Here is a 23,853-nt window from a genome sequence, read left to right as displayed (position 1 = left end):
TAGTTCATGAGAAGGAATTTGGTATCTGAGACTCCCCTGCTTTGATGTAAGCATCACAGAATGTGTTTGGTCAGCAGTAGCTTTTTGCTGTGCTGCTTCTCTTATTTCTAGCTTTTAAAATTAGATTAAAAATATGAATTTTAAACTATGTTGCATTAGTAGCTGGACAGTTCTTTGTGTACCTGAATGTGTAGGGTTAAAAGTGCTCTGATTTGTGCATGCATCTGTCTCTACTTGTGCAGTTATTTCCAAAGTCCTAGATCCTCATATGGAATTTGTCAGTTGAGAACTTGTGTAATACAAAAATGTAACATTTTCATTTTCACATGTGTTTAGCTTTCATATGTGCTCATCTTTGTCAGTGTTTAAACAGAAAGAAAAAAATAGGATCTGCTTGTAACTGCCATGGTAGATTTTAATCTGTTAATTCTGAAGAAGTGAAAGTCGACAACTTAATTTTGAAAGGAGGGAAATCTGGCATGCCCAGATGCTTCAGTTAAAATATGCAAAATACTTGAGGAGAGACTAGGAGTAATTCATTTGTCCTTGAGCTACACATCTAATTTTGTAGACAAATAAAGACTGTAAAGCTGCTTTAAAAAAGCCAACTTAGCTTTCCATTACAGAAGGTTTCAATCAAGATGGGGAACAGAGTTCTTGACCAGTGGAACTACATGTAATTTATTACTCAGAAATAAAACATTTGAAGAAGCAAAATCTCTGAGTAGTTACACTTGAAGTCAGGTTGTTTGCTTTCTGTCATTGGGACATTTGAACAAATTCTGCTTTTCTTTTGGATAAGATAAACTGAAAATATTTAATTTTATTGAGATAAACTTATAGTTTTAGGAGAATGTAGTAATATCCTAACAGAACAACTGGAACCTTTACCCTTCCCATTTTTGAGAAACAAAATAATTTTGAGAAATTATATTTCTCTTTAGTTGTGTTTGGTAATGGTTGGTTAGCTGTTTTGGGTTTTTTTTCCTCTTAAACTTTAAAGCAGAAGGAGACTATTCTTTCTTTTCTTGTTTAGAATTTTTTAATTTAATGGATTTTTGTGAAATAACAAAAGATACATATTTAAAAAATAGAAAAAAATCACGAAGTTGAACTAATTAGAAAAGTAGTAGGTAAGAGGTAAGTATTAAGTACTTAGGTGAGCATATTTGGCTCAGCACATGTTGAGGTCCTCCTCCTGTAAACAGAGCAGGAGCCATATGCCAAGCTGTCGTCCTAAGAAAGGAGAGGAGGCTGAAGAAACCCACAAAGAAATACAAATAAAGGGACAAAAGCATAAACCAGCCACAAGTCAGAACTGATCTCTCAGCGGTGCATTTAGACTGGGGCTTCTCAGCTCTCTTGGGGCCAGATGAGAACTAGAAAGCCCTTCAGGTGACATCCTGCACTGTAACCAAACAGTGACTGGGAAGGGGGATCCGTGTGTCCTGTTTGGTTTGGGTGTTCCTGAAGAAGTTGGATGGAAGCTTGGCTTTCTCGACTGGTGAATATCATGAGCAAATATGCTATCTTTTCTATACTTGTTTTCTTACAATTGCAGCATATTTATTTTTAAAACCCATGATATTTGAGTATTAGTTGATGTTGAAAGTTTAAAGCTTTGGGGTCTTTATTTGTATGCTTTACATTGGAGCTACATTTATGAAATGTATTGTAGTACTTAATGTTGGATGCTTCAATTGAAAAGTAATGATTATTGTTTTCAGATTTTATTGATAAGATTTTTTTAGTTTTTAATTTTAATTGGAAAACCCCAGTGTGCTTATTTTATTTATTTGAACAAAACTTCTGTTCTTGTAAAGAAAAAAAAAATTAAATGGATTTTCTTGTGTAAACCACTGTAAAGTGATTAAAAGTGATAAGCTCTTCAAAAGGCAGTGTCTTACTGTATTTGAATAGCTTACATACTAATTGGTTTTTAAACTGTGTGCCTGGCTCACCTGTGACTTTTTGTTCATCAGCATGTTTTGCTACAAGGTAGTGTGTCTTGTAATCTGCTCACTTTTTGGTTTTAGAGTATTCCCTTAATAATTCCCTTTGCTATTTCTTTGTGTTTTCACTAACTTGATCAGCTTTTTGTGTTATAGCAAACTTTTTAAAAAAATTTGTATGATGCTTGCTTGAAGAGAAGTTTGCTTTTATCTGTCTCTGAAATAAAAATTAAAAGGAATTTCTGTAAATTATTTTAAGGTTCCTATGAAACTGAAAAATGAGATCAGGTTATTTCATTGCATTTGTCCTTTATAATGACATTTGTACCCTTTACCTTTGAATGTTTTGATTTTTAGGTATTAGTCTGTGGAACAGTAACTTGCGAGTATGAAACTGAAAAAGGAGTTAATTAACTGAGTGTTGCTTACATTTAAGATTTTGTTAAAGCAAAGTACGTAAATGGAAAAATAATCTAGGTCTGTCTCACATATGCAATATTAACTTCCACCTTGTTTTCACTAGTGATTAATTTGAAGCTCTATGTAGAATAGTGGGTAAGGCTTTGTAGAGGATGTCATTAGTAATAAAGAGGAAAACTTGCACCTTTAACAAGATTTTGTCTTCTCTACAGCTTGCCCAGTTTAGGCAGCGGAAGGCACAAACTGATGGTCAAAATGGATCAAAGAAGCAGAAAAAGAAGAAGAAAACAGCAAGCATCAAAGATGAAGAATCAATACAAGATGGGATTGAAACTGATCGATCTCGAAGTGATGAAATATCCTCATGCAGCAGTCGAAGGGGAGGAGCTGCTACTGCTGACTTTGCTATTATCAGGACTTTGCATAGTGGAGAAATTATTAAACACACCCCAGCTTACACCATTGAGGTAAGTTTGTCTCAGGCTATAAGCAGTCACTTTTGGGGGTGAGTGGGCATAAAATAATCTATTCATTTTGAGAGTGGAAATAAAGGAATTGGATGAGATTTTGCACACTATTTCCTTTCTTCTTCTGTCTTACTTAGTATGTCCAGAGAAGACACTTTCTATTTGCCTGCTGGCATAATTTTTTTTCTTGTAGTCAGTTCCCTGTAGAGAATGGATAGTGTTTTTGTACTGCTATACACCTTAAATGTGCATAAATTAATTTTATTAGAAGTTACAAATTGAAGTTGATTTTTGATTTCTGCACTTATGGCTCCACCAAAATGCAAAACTAATCATCTTTCTTGTATTCATGATGTAATCTGAGTCTCTCTGGTTAATGAAGACAAGGAATGAATTTAGAAAACACTACTGAGAACTGGGTGGCTTATGAGATTGGTGAACAGTTACTCTACTTTTATTACTTAGTGAAATATAATCCTAATTGCCATTGGCTGAAAATACATGCTCTGGGAAGTTTGGAAGATGCTGTGTGACATACACTGGCAGTCCAATTTAGTTCTGAGTGGACAAGAATTCATGTAATGTCATTACAGATAGAAGGGACAAGAAAGGCTGATACTATTTACAGAATAACTTAGTCCATTTTTGAAACCAGTGCTTCTACAATGACATGAGTGGCATTCTGAGGAAGCATCTCAATGCAAATTCCCAGCTCTGTGCGGATGAATGCAGTAATTTTTGAGAGATGTGGTACAGATGAATGCTCTGCATTTTGACTTGCCAGTCCTGTGCTGGGATAGACCATTTGTAATGATTTTGGCTCCATTATTGAATTTCCAGCAACTGAGGACTAACTGAGAAATTACACTTTTTGAAATGTTTTTGCATTTTTGTTAAAAAAAAACACCCCAAACTTACCAAGGTGGAGAGGCAGACAGAGTAAATCATACATGGAAATGAAAACTTGTAAAGTAATTGATCCATTTATTTTACAGTTTTAAGCCTATAGTATACTGGATTATATATATCAGTAATAGATATATCAGTATATATATCAATATAGTAGATATTTTGAGCCTTGTAGGTATGTGCCTTTAATATGTAGCTTTTAATTCTTAGAAAGCTCATCTTAAGACTTCAAAACTGTAGTAACTCAATAAAACTGTCTGTTGAACTCAGGTTTTCCTGGAGGAGGTAAGAAATTTGATAACAGAATAACTATTTTCTTAGATGAAGATATGACTTCTTTGCCTTCTAGGAGAAGAGAAAGATGTATTTTATGAAATGAATCAGGTTATCTACAGCTATTGAGAGAGGACTGCTAGGGAAGAGAGGTGTTTAGAGAGAACCACTTAAACTGTTCTTTTAATAATGCAATAGTCTGCATAAATATGACAATTCTATATAGTAATTTCCTTGATCAAGTATATTTTGAAGTTGCAGATGGACTCTGCTAATGTATTTCCTTTGTTAGGATAAATATCTCTTGTACAGTTGGAGAAACAGGGTAAAGTACAGAGTCATAGAATAACTTGGGTTAAAAGGGACCTTTGAGGTCGTCTAGTCCGATCCTGTGTTCAAAGCTGGTCTAATTAGATCAGGTTGGTCCTAGTGGCCTGTGTTGGCCTCTAAATGCATACAGTACGATACATAGGTGATTTTAGAAATGGAAAAATATCTGCATTGCATTTGCTAAAGATTGTATGCATAGATACATCTTAAAATGGGGGTATGATTTTTCTGAGGTCTGTCTTACTCCCAAAGCAACTTATCTTTTGTTTAAATGAATAAATATGGAGATGCACTGGGGTTTTTGGTTTGCTGAGGTGAGGTGGTTTGTTTCTTTATTTTTTAAATTGTAGCTTTAAAAGAATAAGCATTAGAATCATGTAAATTTGTAATTTGACTCTGTTGAGTTACTTAGTAACTTTTAAACCAGTATTCACTTCCACAAAAAACACCCTTCTCCCAACTGGGAGAGCATTATTCTTTGTTAAATATGGTCTGTAGCCTCCCTACTCATATTACTTAAATAAATAATCGGTATTTTGTAGTTGGAAGGTGATTGCTAAAGTCTTTGCAATATTAATAGAAGAGGAAAAACTCTGAAAGTGTTTCAGTGAATCTCATAATTTACTGGTTTTAGTCTTAAAAGTGCAATGAACTGGACAGAGAGCCTGTATTACAGTAATTGGATTGGAGCTTGCTGAGTTGAAATGGCAGCCACTGTAATAGGCAGTTTCAGGCTAATCTCTGCTGTTGAGAATTACAGCTTTGAGCTGTTTGCTTTTTCACCCAACATTAAGTCGTTGTAGGTTGCTGTGTCAGAAGAGTGAAACAGGATTACTTGAAGCATTATGCAGGATCATTTTCTGGCTAAACTTTGATTCTACTTATTTATTTCATCTTTTACTGGAACTGATATTTAGAATTGTTCTTTTTGTACCACAAAATACAGACTCAGAACATCTGACTATACTGGCTGTCTATCTAAAAGTCTTGGCTGGGCTTCTCTGTGGTAGTTTTGTGGGTGGAAGTTTACCTCCCTGCAGTTCTTCTAGTATGATTTTAAGTCCCCAGTGGAATTTGCATGTCCAAATATAAGTAAAAAATGGTTCTCTTACTCAATATGAATAACAGAAAGTGGAAGAGATATACTCCTCTGAGAGCTTATTTCCCTTGTGAAGGCAGAAGAGTTTCTTTTCAGAGAGGACAAAAGTGTTTAGAGTACAAAGATGGTTTTTTGCAGTCATACAATTCCTTTTTTTCCCCCTTCTGTGTTCCTGAGGGTGGATTCCTCTATCCCCCTGTGTTCTCTTCAATTGCAGAAACTAATTGGAAGAACTCTGGAAGAACTACCATTGTTTAGCCATTACATTTTACATTCCATCTGAAATCATTTGTAATCTCTAAGGTTTCCATCCACTGTTGGAGGAACAATTTACAAGATTTCTTAGAGAAATGCCAGTTAGTATTTATTTGGTCTCTTGTTTCATGTTGAATGCTTTTTATCTTGTTTCCACAAAGAGAGTATTTTTTGTCTTTATTCTGCTGTACCCTGATATCTTTAGGTGTTGACATCCATAGTGTCCTTTAGGTCTTGACATTCATAGTGTCCTTTTCCATACAGAGGTAAAAATAACCTAGACCACATCATAAAATGAACTGGAATCAATTAAAATCTTGGGTTTAAGATTGCTTGTTTTTGTGACTTCTGCAATTAAAAATGGAAGAAAGCAAAAGTCACTTCTAAGGTAGATAATTGCTGAGATCACCATTTCTGGGAAGCCTTGAAACAATGGATTGGAGCATACTGCTTTGCAAGAATGTCCTAATGCCAGAAAAGTAAAAGAAATTAACCTGTGTCACAGTAAAATTGTCCTTGAGTCACCTGGGTAGTAAAAGCTATTATACAAAGCTTCTTAGAAAAGAAAAGTTCAACGTTCTGTGATGAAGAATACCTGCTAATTAACTAAGGTTGGATTAGTAGCTCGTCTTTTGGTTTTTAAAGGTCCTTTTGGTAATAGTTTTAGAATAGCTTAACTGTTAACTGAAGTGCATGGTAAAGCTTCATGTTCATTGTTTGATTTCTATAAGGTATTCCAGTTGTTAGTGTCTGAGATTTTGACAGACAAGGATCAGCAAGTGATTAGGAAGGAGACACTGGATAGGATTCTTGAGAACTGATGAAGAAAAGTGAGAGAAATAAGAAAGTATGTAAGCAGTATGGAGAAACAGAGAGGATGCCTCAGTGAGAAAAGGCGTAAGTGGTGAATGTGGTAAGACAATCCTGTGGTGGAAGCATGAAAGCAAAGTGCAGCTAAGGGCTTTGAATAGAAAAGAGCTATTCTGGGATGTACAGAAAGGTGGAGGAATTGAAAAAAAATGGATAAATTAGTAAAAATCAGCCCAGTATTGTCAGATAATATAGCATCCATTGAAACATGTTTTGAAATTGAAGAAGGAATAAAAGCAATTGTTTGGAAATAATCTGTTCAGTAGTAAAATCAGTGCCACAAGAGAAAGTAGTAAATTCTCAGCAGCATATGGTTCTGATTGAAGCCAGTCATTCTTTCTATTCACCATCTGGCCAGAAAATTGCCAGGATAACTGACCAATTTTATTCGATTCATAAGACAACCTCTGGTATTATGTCTTCCTTTATCTCTGTATATACTCGTATATAATAGATTTACTGGCACCGAAATTACCTATATTGGAGAATGGTCTCTGCAATTACAGGGTATTTCACTTCAGATTAAACATTTATAAAGCCATGTTAGGAAAGAATAGAAACCTAATTGAATGTGTAGGTTACCAGTGTTGATGGTGTTTTCTGATACCGTCAGAGGTTTACACACTGCAGAGTTCAGTACCTCGCTGCAGGTTATATTCAGCTTTGGCAGCAGTTTATCTCCACTAAAACACCCTCAGTTTAAATTTGATCATAGTAAATAGGTGTGGGTCATAAATTACTAGGGAATTGAATAGTTTTTGATAGTAGGAGCTAAGCAAGACATGATAAGGCAATATAAAAGAATAGCCCTTCATATTCAGAATGTTCTAGAAGTATTAAAGGCCCGTAATGTTCAGGATGACCTAAAGAGGGGGTTTCACTTCTGGGATATTCTGTTTACACCCTATGTGCCTCACTTCTAGTCGTGGTCTCCTTAATTAGACTCATTTGTGGTCCTCTATGAATTGCTAGAAACCCATCTGAAAATGACCAAGTCAAAATAACTTGGTCAAGAATTAGTCTAGCCTTTTGTAGTTACATTTTTGTGACAGTTTTCACTGTGGTCATAAAAAAGTCAGTAGTTTCCTTCAGGTAGAATTCTGTTCTGTGAATATTCAGTCTATGCCTTCATCTATTGCAATTGGAGTAGGTTAGAACCAACTGTATGTAGGTTCTTGCTAAACATTTTATTGTTACCTATGGAATTTTTCCAAAGAAATATGAAAATTGCTTTTCAGTTTTTGTGGCCAATTTTGTATATGAGTTCTTTTGTGAATCCTGGGGTATTGTTGGGTGTCCAGTGTTCAAGAATATGACTTTTGAGCAGTGCTTAACTGAATACAGAAACAAGTTACTCTAAAATGGGCCTGCTGTATTCCACAGGCTGATACTCCTTTTTTTTTGTATCATCTTTTATTTCCTCTGAAGTATGTAGACAGAACTTTTTAAAATTTCCTGAATACTTTTATCCTTAAAGGTACCATCTCAGACTTGATGGAGATAGTTGCCTACAAAGAATCTTTGAGATATCTCTTCAATGTATTTTAGCAATCAACTACATTGTCAGTGAAGAAAATACTAAATAAGGTGTTTAAGTATTTTGCCAGAAGAGAGTAACTGTTTGCAGCAAGAAAATGCTGTGGGACATAGTTAATAGGATACGTGCAAAACAACTGTGAGGGTGTAACAAATACCTGCTTCAAATTCCATGAAGCATTGAGAGGCCTGATAAATAGCCTTCTTGGCGTTATCCTGTCAAAAGGATAATGTGTTTTGTGTTGCTAAGAGTATGTAGTAAGAATTTTAAAAAAATTATTTCCTTTGAAACTGGACCTCTGTGTCTCAAATGAGTTTTGTAAAACCTAATTACTTTTGTGACCAAAGAAGAATTGAAGCATACAGAACAGGTAGCTTGATAATGGAAGGAACTGTATTTGAAATAAAGTTGGCCAGAGGAAGTAACATAGCTGCTTGGAGGGCACGATGACTGCCTGTAAAATGTTGACTGTTTGTAATTCTACAGATTCTGATAGCAAAAGAATAACATGAAGTCTTACAGTCTGGGGTGTGAGCTCATAGGATTTAATTCTCTTTAACTGGTTTTTAGCACAGTTTGGATGATCCCTTTAGCACAGGAGACAGTACATTTAACTGGATTTCATTTGGCCATCTTTCTGTCCTTAAAATCACAGAATCCCTTGGCAAAAATACTTGGTTTTAACATGCAAAGAACTATCTAGATCCAGAACTGAAGTTGGCATTTTAGAAAGATTATTTATGCTGCTAACAGGTATTGTACACCTAAACTGATGGAGCACTATGTGTTTTTGACAATTTTGTAAAAAATATTTCAGGATTTTTAAAGAATTGTAGATTGGTATTCAGAAAGGAGCAGCAATGTATTAACTTTTTTAAAAAAATACCATATCTGACCAAATTGCCATAACAAAACTAGAGAATTATTTTCAAAAATCAACTTCCTATGAGAATTAATATATTCTCACGCTAGCCTAAGCTTCAACCTGCAAATTCTTAGCTTTTTTCTATAATTATCTACTAGATTTGTCTATCTGTAGTTTATCTCAGGATGTACAAATTCATTTTTCATCTTCCTTATGAACAAGAGACTGTTTTATAATTTAAAAACATTACAAGGTAAAACTATTGAAGAAGCGGTACTACTTGTTCCTGTTTTTTGCATGTTGGAGAAGTGCCTATATTTCATGCTGTATATAAAGATTTGAAAAGTTCTTTGATCTAGCTATATATATACACATTCGTAGTAACTCTTCTGAGCTTCTCTAGGAATGCTTCTAATCATTCTTTGTGTAGGCTCCTGAATTGGAACAAACCATGAAAATTTGTAAGATAACAATCATATATTTGTTATCTCTGTTATGAAAAAAAAAAAAGTGGTTTTCGCTGATTTTATTTCTTCCAGAGGATTTTGTCCTAGACCAAGGACATAGAATACAAACAACATGTAATTTTTTGTATGAATGTATATATACACAAATATTCATATAAATATAAATAATATGAATAAAATATATTTGTGTGAAAATGAAATATTGTTAAATACTAATTTTGTATATCATAGTAGAAACACTTTTGTCACCCTAGAGTTTTAAAACATTATTTTGATTTCTGTTTCAGTTTGTGTCTTATTTTTGAGGTGGACCTGGTTTTTATTTTTTAAAATTATATACACTGTATTAATTTTAACTTCCAAATAAATATTATAACATAATATTGTGCACTCTGTAGATGAAAAATACCCTTTGGTTAAGTTAATTACATTCTGGAGCTGCATATTGGATTCAAAATATGTAGGATCAATATTGTTAGGATTGTAAAAACTGCAGAGCTTCAGGAGGTCTTTGTGGTAGACTACTTTGAAAAAAAACCAAAACAGAACACAGTTTACATTCCAGATTTTATCTATGTCTGCTAAAGCAAACTGTGCCATGTTCCTTTGAAAATAAGCCTGACAGAACTCAATATAAAATTGAGACATTAATGTGAGGCTGGCTAGTGTGTTAAGTGAATTTTGGACAAGCTCTGTTATGTGCACGTCAGTTTTGCCAAAGTAGTTCTAACTCACGGTGACACTTCTCGAGTTTTCAAGTTTTTCTTCAAGTGCACTTATTCCATGATAGTGCACCTTATATACATAATTTGCACCTTTTCCCATGAACATTTTGATTCTCAAGCTTGATACAGTTTATGTAGTTCATCAAGATAACACTGTTTCATTCAGGTATCTACCATGGCACATTTATGCTCAGTTTGTTAAGGCTTTGTTCCCTTAATTCCTCTACTTCATTAGATCGCAAGATTTGAGTCTTTGTCCATTTATTTTCCCTTGGTTTCGGTGGAAGCTGAAGGATGCGTGTTAGTTTTAAAATTCTAGTCCACATCAAAAGCTTTGCATATATGAAAATGATGTTCTATACAAGATTGTGTTCTTAAGCCAGCAAAGTTCCTAATTAGATAAAACTGATATAGCAGAGACAAGTTCTTTTCATAGTACTTCTTAGATATTTTTAAAAAAGCAAAAATCAATCCCAGAAAATTAAGTTAAATTTTCAAAATATTGTTTTGCACCTGTAGGTGTGTGAAGATTTTATCAGGTAATTATAGTGTTTCTGTGATCACAGTTCAACAGCAAAATGACTTTAATAAAGCTGGGATTTCCAGAAAGTGAAGGCGACCATTGCTGTACATATACTCTTTATCAAATTCTTGTACATCTTGGTGTTTTCAAATACTGCAAAATGGGAAATGTCTTGTTTAGTGTTTTTAGAGTGCCATCATTGTAAATTTTTTAATATTTTATTTTAGCCGGAAAGTGAAATTTCCACCACAGTAGAAGATTACAGTTCTGAGGTAAGACTGAAGTAATGCTTTTCCTAGCTTCTCTTTCAACCTTTTCTGTTACATGTTTGCTGCAATGCTGTGCATAGTTTTTCAAAAGGAGAAGGAAAGAATGTGATACTATGGACAAATCTGTTGCATGTTATTACTGGTATGATCAGTGTATCATTAAAGCAAGCATTATGTCAACTCCATAATGGGATGGCTACTATAATAAATAATGCAGCGTGTACATAAACTGTTGCAGCAGTGTCATCCTTAAGGTCATATTAATGCTTTGTATTGCCGTGGGAGTATTGGCTGTGCATAATCTCTACTAATTTTCTGTGAGAGACTATTTAACAGGTTGATTACATTTTAATGAGTTTCAAAGCAGCCTCAGTGACTGGCTGAGTGTCAGTCTGCTGATGGGAGATGATGAGTGATTGCCTGTGCCTCGCTTGTTGTTTAGCTGGTTTGTTTGCTTTCACTTATTAGGCTGACTGTGTCTCAGCCCATGAATTTCAGTTGCTTTTGCCCTTCCAGTTCTCTCTTCCACCCTGCTGGTGGGGTAATTGTGTGTGTGGAACTTGGGTCCTGTCAGATGAAACAGTTATGTTTGTAAGGAGTAAACTACTTCACACATAAATGTTGGTCAAGAACATGCCAGCAAGAAATAGCCAGGGAACATCTGAACAAAATAGGAATTGGTTTTAGTTTGAAAATCTAATTTTTCATGTCTCAAACAATCACTTTGTATAGGGACAGTCTGGGTTTTATTTTGCAGTTCTCTGTGCTAACAGTTTAGAAAAAACACACCCAGAATCTTAAGCTTGGCAACAAGTAAGAGGGGATGAAGTAAATCAAATTAATCTCATTACTGTTTGCCATCAAGAGTGTAGCAGACATACTTTTGAAGAGCTGCCATGACCGTAGTGCACCTTTTTAGAATATGCATCACCATGGTATGTGATTACCTTTAAATGGAATTTGCAGTATGTGAAGAATGAACCCTTGAAAATACTTGACAATGTCATTGATACACATGTATTTTGACAAGTGAAACATACTACATATATAATGAAACATAGATGAAATTCTGATCACTTCTGAGGCAGTAGGAAGCAGTGCTGGAGACTGATAGCAAAAACTGAAGAAAACATGTCTTTGCACAGGGCAACAAAATACAGAAAACGTCAGGTATAATGCCTCATGGTAATTGTGGATGTGTTCTGATTTTAGTTTTTGGGGCTTCAGTTTCAGTTGAATTTAAAGCTCTCATTTTATCATGAAGTTTCACATCTAAACACTTCATTCTTCAAAGATTTACATAGATAACCTGCAGAGGATATTAGGAAGCAAATTTTCAGATACCGAAGACATAGAAGAATAGAATTGCTGAATAGGAAGAACAGGAATAGAAAGAACAGGAATATCTGAATATTCCTTAAAAAAATAACAGATTTCCTAAAAAATGCAGTGGCAGATGCTTTACTAGGCAGTTCTTATTCCTGCAAAAAGACTTTTTACCTCGCTGAGGTAAAACTCGTGACTCTGGTGAAGAGCAAGCTCAAGTGGTCAGATTTGCCATCTTTTCTAAGAAACTCTTTTTAATTCCAGTTCATTACAATTAGTTGGTATCTGAAATGGGGGGCCATCACATTTAGGAATGCAGATATTTTAGGAGCTGATTTTTCAACATGTTTCATATCAGCTGTAATGTTACTTTTGTTATTTTTGTTTATGGGGTATAAACCTTCCCCTGCAAAACCCCCAAAATATGCTGAAATTCATTTTCCCAAGGTAACCTAATTGCTAATTTTAGCTAAGTTTCATATAGTCAGTTGTGACATAACTAGAAGATTCAGGAGAGGCTAAGAACATTGACAAGCCATGATCAAGGTCTAAATATTAATTTTTAGGAAGGAATCAGGTGTCCAAAATGTACAAGAAAGGGTGGAGGGGGAAAGAAAACATAAGGTTAAATTCTTAATATGTTCCAGATACTTCTGTATGTTTCTACTACCGAATCAAACAAGTCTTTTAAGCAGTATGTATTGATTTATTCTGAACATGAATTTATTATTTATAGGGGGAAATCTCTGTAGTAATAGTATTAATGTTGTAAGTAGTTACACATTATATATTATTACTGCTATTTTTGAGATACAATTTCTGGTCTTCCAAGGTCTAAGAAACATTAGATAGGGTACAGTGATATCATAAATGTAATCCTGACCTCTGGTGGCATTTGTCATGAATCACTCCCTTAATCCAGTGGTGGAAGTTGGTTTTCCTTTTTGCTCAGAAAGAAAATTCCTTTCATTTGCCCTAAGCATATGTATTAACTGATGCAATAGAAATGAAACCTTTATTTTTAGCCATTAGACTACAGATTATATTTTACTTTATAATGCTAAATAATATTTCTGTGAATTATTTTGAAAATACAAGGAAGGAAGATCAATCAGACATAATGTCCTTTGAGACTTCTACAACCTTCACTTGTTTTGTAATGTTTGTTCACCAAAACTGACTGCTGAGTAATGTATTGTAAAATTTAATCTATTCTTATTTTGTGGTTATTTGCTCATGCAATTTTATCCAGCGCTCTTGTTACTTCTTTGTTCCATTATGTTAAAATGGTATGTGGTTTGATTCTTTCAATGTTTAATTGTTTCCTGGGGTATGTAACTAAGCACATCATAAGTAATTAAGGCATAAGAATGTTTCAGTTTTAAAGATGAACTGCAAAGCTTTTAAAGAAGAAATTATAAGAATCTACATGAAGAGCATTTATAGACTTGCAGAAAACCTCTAAATGGGTAAATCACTGGGACCATAAGTCAGGACAGGAGTCCTGCAGGTCTTGTTTAGCCATCTACTGACACTCAAGTTGGCATCTGAACTACCGAATTCATATTTTCAGATGAGTGGAAAATTAGTTTTAAATTAAGATATTTTGAAGCTAGTAACTCATTGCCAACTATTTGTCTGCTCTTACACAGCAGAATTTGTTATGCTAGGGGTTGCCAGGCTGCTCCCAAGGTTTCCCTCAACACAGTACCCTGCTGTGGCTGTCTGGCTGGGCTTTTTTTTTCACAGATTTCAGTGCAGTTTGTTGCCTTGTCGTGTTTCCACTTGCACTTTGCCAGAAGACATTTGAAAGAAGAAGGTATCAGATGAGAAAATCATGGACTCCCATGTTACTGGGTACATCACTTGCGTGATGTCAAAAAGTTATGCTCCCATGAAATGGAGCAGGATTTCTGATGTTCCACACAGTTGATTTGAATGTGTGTAGCAAAATCTCTTCTCTAAGTTGTCTTTTGTAGAATTTTCAGCTGTTGAGCAGTCTGAAGCAGCTAATGAGATAAGACTTTTGTGCCATTCCTATTAGCTCTTGTTATAAAGTATCTTTGATAGTAGCACATAGCCATGATTCATGGGCAGAGAAGTGTATCCACTGTGGTAGATTACAGTGATTGTACACTGCATCTTTATCAATTAAGCCTAAGTAAAATGGGAGTTACATAGGGGAAGGGAAGGATTACATAGTAGTTTCTATTAAACTACTAGTGTTGTTAATCTGGGACATGTGCCAAAATCTGAATAAAGATGTTGGTGCCAGGCACTGTGTAGACATTTGTGTGTCTGAACGTAGAGCAAACATCTGGCAATGCACAAATTATACACAGTGCCTCTGTGAGTTGCCTGGACTGCTGTTTGCTGCAATTTTCTTTATTCCTTCTAAACTAAGGTAGTAATCTCTGTGGTGTCTTATTTTTACTGAGAAAATCAGAAATTGAAAGGGCACTGTGTCAGCTTTGCAAATTCTCTAATGCAGATTTATTCATTCGCCTAATACAAATTCAATGACTGTATTGATTCCATTTATAACAGTGCACTTATTGATTTGCTGAGGCGTGATAGTTATTTGTAAGTAAGTCCTGATCTAGGCTGTGGCAGACATCTGAGCAATACAGCTTCTTTTTTTGATTTAAACATAGTATTTGAGTCTGAAATACTATGATGACTTTCTATGTCTAGTACCATTATTTTTGTTTCAGACTCTGATGTAATAATGAGCTCTGAGGAGAAATGCAGAAGTTCTTGCTTTCTCATTTTTGAACATTGGTCTGCTGTTTTAAAAGCCTCCCTGTCTGTTTGATCGTTACTCATGTGTACACAGCCTGTTCTTTTCATTAGGATTTTTTTTTTACTTGTAACTACTACTTTGGCCTGTGCTTGCCTTTTGGAGATTTGCTGGTTTTGGTTTGTACAGTCAGTAGAACCAAAATTCTCATAGAAGCTGAAAGGGCTTGCAGTGTTAGGTGAGTGAAAGAGGATTTATTTTCAAATGTCTTATGTCAAATGTATCATTTCTGCTCTTTTTCAATTTCACAAAATTCCTTCAAATTGAGAATGAAAGTCTATGATACTGCCTTTCATCACCTATGAAGAGATAGGTGACTTTCAGAAAGACTAAATCTTGTGGTGTGTAAAAAATCTTAGAGAAAGCATAACTGTTTTGTAATATATAAAAATATTAAACATATAATTTTAAATGCAACAGTGCTGTATTTTAATGATTTAAGAGATAAAGCTTTGCGTTGACCTTTAAATCTGAATTCCTTTGTTTTCTCTAGATGTTGATTGGTAATAAGGTTTTCATTTTAGGCAATATTGTTTATTTTTGTAATTTTGGGCATTTTACCTGTTATCTATGTTTACTTTGATGCAATTTGCTATGTAGAAAGCTATTTTGTATTTCAAATGAAATAAATGTTTGTAGTATAACAATTCCCATAAATTGCCACATAAGATTCAAGTAAGTGGGAAATAAAAATCAAGCATTATTTAAAATAGTGTATTTAGAAATTGTCTTTATACAGGTAAATGGTTGCAGTTTTGTGACAAGAACAGCTATACCTGCAGACTTAATCAGGGTACAGTATTGCAAATTGAATCAGAATACTAATGGAGAATACTAAACTCCTCAATTTGTTTAGAACAAACACTGTGTTGCTGACTAATGCTTTATTTTGCATGCTGTGCTCCACATCTGCATTGTTTGCTGTATTAATATAGTGTATCCTTAAACTTGAAATGCAAGCCAATTTAATCCATCTATTAAGGCTGAGGTTATAGAGCACAACTCACAGAAATGTTTTCTGTCAGTGCTTTTGAGGTGTGAATTATACTAACAAAGGAGGTTACCATGGCAATAAGATCTTTGATGCTTTATTGTATGTTAATGTTCTACGGTGGCATTTGGTACAGAATTTGATGCTTGACTTTATTTACTGTGATAAAACATAAAAATTGGCATGTAAAGGAACTTGGATTGATTTAGGAAGAAGAATTTGGAGTTGGAGACATTCATTCAGAGCATGGAATGCAGCACTCACACACACAGCTAGAGGTGATGGAGAATCAGTTGGCTGGGAAACAACAAGAGATTGAAGAACTAAGCAGAGAGATAGAAGAAATGAGGGCAGCCTATGGTACAGAAGGATTGCAACAGGTATAATTACCTTATGTTGCTTTCTACTTGCTATTTGGTTACATGCAAAAATGCAGAGCCTCACTGGAAAGAGTTCACACTAATGGTAGCTGTTCAGAATGCTCTCAGTGTGTGATATAGAATTAATTACACGTAATTTCTTTCAATCATATACCACGTGTTTCATTACTTTGAATGGCATTTCCATTGTGTGTCCTTTTTCTCTGTATTTTGTGACTAAAATTCGAATTGTCTTTGCAGTGAGATACTTCAAATTAGGAATGGAAAGACAATTTTCTTCAAGAAAAGCCCTAATTCTTCTCTACTTATGCAAAGACTTTAATGTCTTCCTGCTTCTTCAAAATAAAAAAACCCTCAGGTTTTACTCCCTAAGGAAAAATGTAACTGAACCAAAATGTATTTGTATGTCAGACTTCACAGTGTGAAATACAAAACCAACAGTGTCAGAATGTTTTAATTTGAAACACCTAATAATTTGGGTTTACAGGAAATAATTTCTTACTTTAAACATACCATTGGAATATAAATTTAATTTTTAAAGTAAAGAATATTCTTCCAGTTTAAGCTAGTGCTGCAATGCACTCAAATTAGTGCTTTGTTGTGCTTTATGTCTTACTTGTCTCTCTCCTAATTTGGATTCAGGTCATGTCACTGTATTTTGCTATTTTTTTGCAAAGTACTATAAATTTTTTTAAAAATCTAATATTCAGTTATTTTCACCGTTGCATTGTTGTTGTTATTATTATGATTATTATTGTTTTATCTGTGATAATAATGTCCTTTTATCTACCATAGCACCAGTTAAGTGGCTGCCCCAGAAGAGGTGGTTTATTATTTCTTTGTCTGGTGTTGAATTTTAATTGCTGTGTCTAGTGTCTGTTTGCTAAATATAATAGTCATAATCATAGCATAATAAAGAAAATAAGTATTTCTGATGATTGTAACTAGTGTTAATTTTTCCTGAAAGAATAGAAAGTGAAAATATTTGCATTTTTAAAATTACTATAATTACAATATTTAAAATAAAATAAAAACGTACTAAAACAAAATTGAGCATGTTCGGGTCCGGGGCTGTGGTACAATAATATTTTAATTGTTGCAGTGTACTTTTGTTTATAGTAGTGCAGTGCATAGTATCTCAATTGAGAAATGCCTATGGTTTATTTTTCAGAAGAAACAAAAGAATTGTAAAAGGGGAGTGGGGAAGATAGTTGTGTGCTTTATTTCTGTCTCTTTGTCAAGAACAGAGATTGAATTTTAAAAGTTGGAAATTGTATAACATGTTGTGCTTTGGAACTGACATATTTATGTATTCACTTTCATTGAACAGTTGCAAAAGCAAAGGTGTAGCACACTTAAGTTCCTGATCTGTTCCTGATTTTCTCTACTATAACAAACATTTAGTGTTTTCATTATGCCTGTGCTTTTAAATAGGAGTTGACTCCAGTGTTCTAAAATGAACTTTACCTGGAAGCATTACCATGTTATCAGCCAAGATTGAGCATATAAGTCGGTGAAGGTTTTTTTGGGGAACATTGTAAACAAAGCAGTTACAGAAGATTACTAAAGGTTTAAGAAATTTGCCATATGTAGAGAGGAGGCTTCCACTAGCCTTAAGTGAGTTCAAATTGAGAAAGAAACATGATTATATAAATGCACACAAAAGTATTGCCAGTCAATATTGTAGAATTTCTGACTGCTTGAGTGTAATCCTACAAAAAATTAAAACAGTTGGCAAAGAATTTTTTGTCTTATCATTTCTTCATCATTACAAATTACAAGAGATTCATCTGTTAAATATGCTCTATCCATTTTGCAGCTTGAACTGATTTGCTCGTGTAGTTATGAATGATTTCCCTGGGTTCACAGTGTAGGATACTGCATGGTATCTATTACCTGCTTTAGCACAATGATTGCTGTTTGTTGCACTTTAAGTGAGAGATGATATAACTTGCATTTATTGTGGGAAAAGTGTGTGAACATGAGTAGTTGTACAAAACTGCTGAAACACTTTTAGTAGATATTCTGGCTTCCTTTATCATGGTTTGTTTATGTGGCCACACTTTTTATTTTAAAAGCAAGTTATATATTTAACTAATTAACCTTCTTAAAAGTTCAAATTTTGTTATTTGTTAACTATATTTTATGGAGAGATCATATATTGTTCAATGAGGGGGAAAAACCCTCTTTCTGTAATTTTTACAAATAGAGCTTGTGAAAATATAAAAACTATACTAGTGAGACACCTTTTTAACAGAGAGATTAGGGATGATTTAGTCCTACTTAACTAAAATCAGCTAGTATTTTTGACTGTGGTTTTCATGTGCATTAATAGTTTAAATTTTATCTTACAGCTGCAAGAATTTGAAGCTGCTATCAAAAAAAGAGATGACATTATCACTCAGCTCACTACTAACCTACAGCAGGCACGGAAAGAAAAAGATGAAACCATGAGGGAGTTCTTGGAGCTTACTGAGCAAAGTCAAAAACTGCAAATTCAGTTTCAGCATGTAAGTTATACAGCAACCAATATTATTTGGGTTTGACAATAGTTGTCACTTTGGAGGCTTCATAAATAGCTACTTCCTGCAGAAAAAATTTTTGTACATTTTTCTTGAATCAGCCTCCTAGCATAGGTCAGCAGTCATTTTCCTGGTCCTACAGTTGTTGTCACAGTACGGAATAATAACTATAAGGTGATAAATATTACTCTGTTTTCTTCCCTATTATGTGGTAATAGCTTCTGATAAATACTGAATTGTGGGAGTTTTCCCCATCCTGGGGAAAAAAACTTGGGTAATTATTTCTCAGAGCTTTGGGCAAAAATGTTCCCTTTGAAATCAAAATATCCAGCCATCAACTTCCATGGGCCACAGCTTCACACTCCAGTCCTTATATTTTTGAATAAAAACTTCCTTCGTGGTGTTATTAAAAGGTAGTTTAAATAACAAAGTGAAGCTTCAGAAAGACATTTCTTCTAAAAAGTGTGGTGATTGAGGTGCCACAGGCACACAGACTACACCTTACAGTGGTGCAGTTGAATCTTGTAATATTTCATGTTGTTAAAGTGCTTTATATAGCTTATTTTGAGCTTCAAGTGGATTATATTCTGAAGCCTGAGATTTTATTATTGAAAATCGGATTATGGGCTCCATAGCTGCTGCTAGTTAGTTTTACTACATACCACAGACATGTATCTGAGACACTGTTAGCTCACCATGAGTATTTAATTAATATGAAATATCTTTTTATTGGCTGGCCATCCCAAATGAATATGGATGTTTGACTTCCTCCAAAAGAACTTAGAAATCTTTGACTTGTAACATTAAAGAAGAAAGTAAAGATCACTGTTTCTGTATGTAGCACAAGTGTTTTCTGAAAAACCTGATATATTTTAGGTTTTATTTCTTTAAAATTCAAGTTGCAGGCAAGTGAAGCCCTAAGGAACAGCAGCCATAGTTGCACAGCTGCTGATTTATTGCAAGCCAAGCAACAGATACTTTCACATCAGCAACAGCTAGAAGAGCAAGAAAGTCTGCTTAAGAATTATCAAAGAAAGAAAGAAGAATTTGAAGAGCAGATTACACATCTCCAAGAGAAAATAATGATATATGAAATGGTATGTTCCTTACTCTAACGATCTCTTTTCCTAAACACTTTTCAGGATTTTGTAATTCCTTTGAAATAAAAAAGCCAAAGCACAATTAATGAGTTTGCTGCATAGAATGCAAACAACAATTTTAAGTTTTTGACACTGTTTCTGTTAACTAACACATAATATATCTATAATTTCAAACTGAAAATGTTATGTCAGTGTTATGTATTATTTTTAATATAGTTGTAGAAATATTTAGAGCAAATTATGAACCTATGTTTCGTGTGTTAAAATGCCTTCAATTGATGACATTATTTTAGAAAAAAAATTACATTATCTGCATGAACATTCTTCTCTGCATTAAGCAAAGAATGATTTTTTTCCTTTGTGTACTTTTTAAATTGTCTTTCGTGGAAAACATTTTAAAACCACCTAAAAAAAGCAAATATTATTAAAAATGATAGAGACACTGGGGGTTGGAAAGAATAGGGGAGGGGCATGATGACATGGATAGGGTATGGGTTCTCAGTATTCCAAGGGTACAGGAAACTTCCAAATGAGGTCAACAAATAACTTATATTTATGTTTTATAACTAACATAGCCTCTCTAGCCTTCTAAAAAGACTAAACGGCTAAGTCTGTAACTGTTCTTACATGTCCAGATAATTAGCTAAAAATAAGAACATGGTTTTCCTTTTTTGTTTTAAGGAAAAACAGAAAAAAGAGGGGGAAGATTTGAGTAAATTACAAGAAAAGGAAGCATTAGTTGAAGAGCTGGAAGCAAAACTTGGAGAAGAGGAAAAAAATTCATTTCAGCTAAAGGAAAAACTATCAGATGTCAGCAAATTACTCGAAGAATTAAAAGAAGAGATTTCCCTAAGGAACCAGCAGATAAGTAATATGAAAGTTGAACTTACCACCTACAAACAGAAAGAAAGACAGTGTTCTGATGAAATAAAACAATTAATGGGAACTGTGGAAGAACTGCAGAAGAGATGTTATAAAGACAGCCAGTCTGAAGCTGACATTGTGCAAAGAATGGAATTAGAAACACAAAGGAGACTGGCACAACTTCAGGCTGAATTAGATGAAATGCACGGCCAGCAGATTGTACAAATGAAGCAAGAATTAATTAAGCAGCATGCAGTGGAAATAGAACAGCGTCTTTTGCAACAAAAAGTAGAATTGGAGCAAACTTCAAGTCTGTGTTTTAATGAGAATACTAATAAGGATCAAATGCATTTAATGAATATTAAAATTAATGAATTGAATGTGAAATTGCAGGATGCTGATAAGGAAAGGGAAAAAATAAAGCAAGAATTGTCACAACAGATGGAAGTTATTGCAACAGAGAAATCTCTTCAACAGACTAGAATTGAAGATCTTCTTCAAGAACTGAATTTTTCAAGAGAGCAGGTTCAAAGAGCCAAGCAAACTGTAGTGGATTTGGAATGTAGATTAAATGAAGCTGAAAAATACCGGTTTATGATTGAAGATTTAAGAACTCAGCTGGCTTCTGCCTCTGAATTTAGGAAGGATTTGGAATTAAAACATGAGGCAGAAATCACAAATTACAAAATAAAACTTGAAATGCTAGAAAGGGAGAAGGATGCAGTTTTGGACAGAATGGCAGAATCTCAAGAAGCAGAATTAGAGAGACTGAGGACAAATCTTCTGTTTAGTCATGAAGAGGAACTTTCCAGGCTTAAAGAAGACTTAGAAAAAGAGCACATGGTGAACATGGAAACCCTTAAACACAACTTGAATATGCACCATAAGCAGCAGTTAGATGAAGTACAAAATGAAATGAGTCAGAAGATGGAAGCTATGCAATATGAAAAGGACAACTTAATCACAAAGCAAAATCAGTTGATTTTAGAGATTACAAACCTGAAAGATTTACAGCAGTCTATTGTAAATTCTAAATCTGAAGAAATGACACTTCAAATCCGTGAACTGGAGAAGGAGATTGAAGTGCTTAGGCAAGAGGAAAAAGAGAAGGGTACCCTTGAACAAGAAATACAAGAGCTGCAGCTTAAAACTGAGTGGATGCAGGAACAAATGAGGGAGAGAGAAGATACCCTTAAAAAAAAATGTTCAGAACTAGAAACACAAAATAATGTTCTTAAGGGGGAAAATGAAACTCTGGAAGAAAAATTAAAAAATATGTTGGTATGCTCTGAAGAAAACATACTTTGTGACAGTAGTGTTAGCTCTAAGACAGAAATTTTGGACTTGCAAAAAAGAATAGAAAAGCTGATTACTGAAAATGAGCAACTTAAAAACCAAAACAGTATCCTTCAAGAGGATACTGAAAGGCAGAAGAGTGCCTTTTCATTGATCGAGAAAAAACTTGAAGCTAGCTATAAGGAACTACAGAAAGAATGCACAAGTCTTCTGAAGGCAAAAGCTGAGTTAGAAGAGAACAAGAAAAAGCAAGAAGCTGAATATAAAAGCAAACTCAAAGCTTTGAATGAAAAAATCTGCCACTTACAAAGCAATCGACCAGTTTTATTTAAAACTAAACCTTCTGGTTTTGAAGAGAGTAAAGAAATAAAAGTGTCCAGGGAAGACATATTTGAGGCTGGAGAAGTTGTTGAGAAAGATGCAACAGAACTTATGGAAAAGCTCCAGGTTACTCAGCGTGAGAAAGTGGAATTATCCCTGAGACTTTCTGATCTCTCTGAACAGTTAAAGTCAAAGGATAGTGAAATCTGCCATTTAAATGAAAAAGTCAAATCCTTAAAAGATGAGAAAGAGCAAATTCTAGTAAAATGTAAAGAACTAGAAGTCACAATTAGTCATGTTCAGAGAAGAACTAGTAGTAGTAATGACTATAAGAAAAAATGCTCTAAAGGAAAATCTCTAAAGACTTCTACTCCAGCATCTGAAAGTAGGAATAAATTCCCTGGTTCAAGGAGTAAAGTTGATGAAGGAATAAATTCAAGAGATAATCTAAGTTCTGGTAAAGACGGCAGCCATGAGGTAATAAAAAAGAAGAAGGTCCAGCAAATGCTGAAACCAGAACAGCAGTCTGTTGTGGAACATTTGCATGGGATGCCAGACAGGCTGACAGAGGAAACATCATTACCAGCCATTACACAGGGTGAAAATAACCTTCAGCAGCAAGTGGATGCCTTAAAATCAGAACAGGTATGTGATGTAAAACAGTATAGAAAATAATTTGACTATGAAAATTGGTATGAGCTTACACTTGAAAATTTTCATCATATTTTTTCCAATTGGCTGCTTTGAAGCATAGGTGTGTGTCAGTGGTTGAAAGGATTGTGGCCAGTGGTTGGAAGGGGTTACATGAATGACCAGAATTATAAGCACAGTCAATGTGTATGAGGATGCTTTTTGAATGGAAAAAAAAAACTCTTCCCTTGTGTTTAATTAAGTCAACAGCAACAACAAAAATGTAAGAAACCAGAGCACTTAGTACTTTGATGCAGCATTTCACTTTCTTAAGGGAAAAACTCATTTTGGACATAAGTTTTTATTCTGTGACTAGTTTTTCAGTTCTTTTAAGTACTCATTCAAACAATATAAAGAATAATGAAACTTCATCTGTCATCTTTGACCAAACTTCTGAAATATCAAACTTGTGAAATACCAAAATTGCATTATCAAATATTTTGTTTTAAGAAATATATCTAGATGCGATAATGAGAATGCATATCATGTGATTCTAACTATTGTCTTAAGTTTTGTTGGCACAGTTTTGCTTGTGTTTCTTGGTATTGTTAATTAATTGTAGGTAACAATTAAGGAAAGGATTCTTATTTGTCAATATAAAT

The 23,853-nt window shown here is 34.2% G+C and overlaps 1 protein-coding gene across 5 annotated transcripts in view; it reads left to right on the top strand.

Annotated features, from left to right (window-relative positions):
• Positions 1-23,853, top strand: part of AKAP9 (A-kinase anchoring protein 9) — a 103,071-nt gene that overhangs the window by 22,563 nt on the left and 56,655 nt on the right. For 3 of the 5 annotated variants that reach the window (XR_011005607.1, XM_068211183.1, XM_068211177.1), the window contains exons 2-8: positions 2,585-2,839; positions 10,920-10,964; positions 15,827-15,880; positions 16,288-16,458; positions 18,813-18,968; positions 19,880-20,077; positions 20,762-23,206. Coding sequence is in view for 4 of the 5 variants with exons in the window: in XM_068211183.1 (XP_068067284.1) it covers positions 2,585-2,839; positions 10,920-10,964; positions 15,827-15,880; positions 16,288-16,458; positions 18,813-18,968; positions 19,880-20,077; positions 20,762-23,206 (3,324 nt within the window). In the remaining variant the exon portion in view is untranslated. The remainder of the gene's footprint in view (positions 1-2,584; positions 2,840-10,919; positions 10,965-15,826; positions 15,881-16,287; positions 16,459-18,812; positions 18,969-19,879; positions 20,078-20,761; positions 23,207-23,853) is intronic. The other 2 variants (XM_068211192.1, XM_068211199.1) reach the window with 2 other exon arrangements.

The sequence above is a fragment of the Anomalospiza imberbis genome, chromosome 1 (assembly GCF_031753505.1).
Source record: "Anomalospiza imberbis isolate Cuckoo-Finch-1a 21T00152 chromosome 1, ASM3175350v1, whole genome shotgun sequence".
NCBI classification, from domain to species: Eukaryota; Metazoa; Chordata; class Aves; order Passeriformes; family Viduidae; genus Anomalospiza; species Anomalospiza imberbis.
Note: the sequence above shows the minus strand (reverse complement) of the source record. Positions and strands in the feature narration are given on the sequence as shown.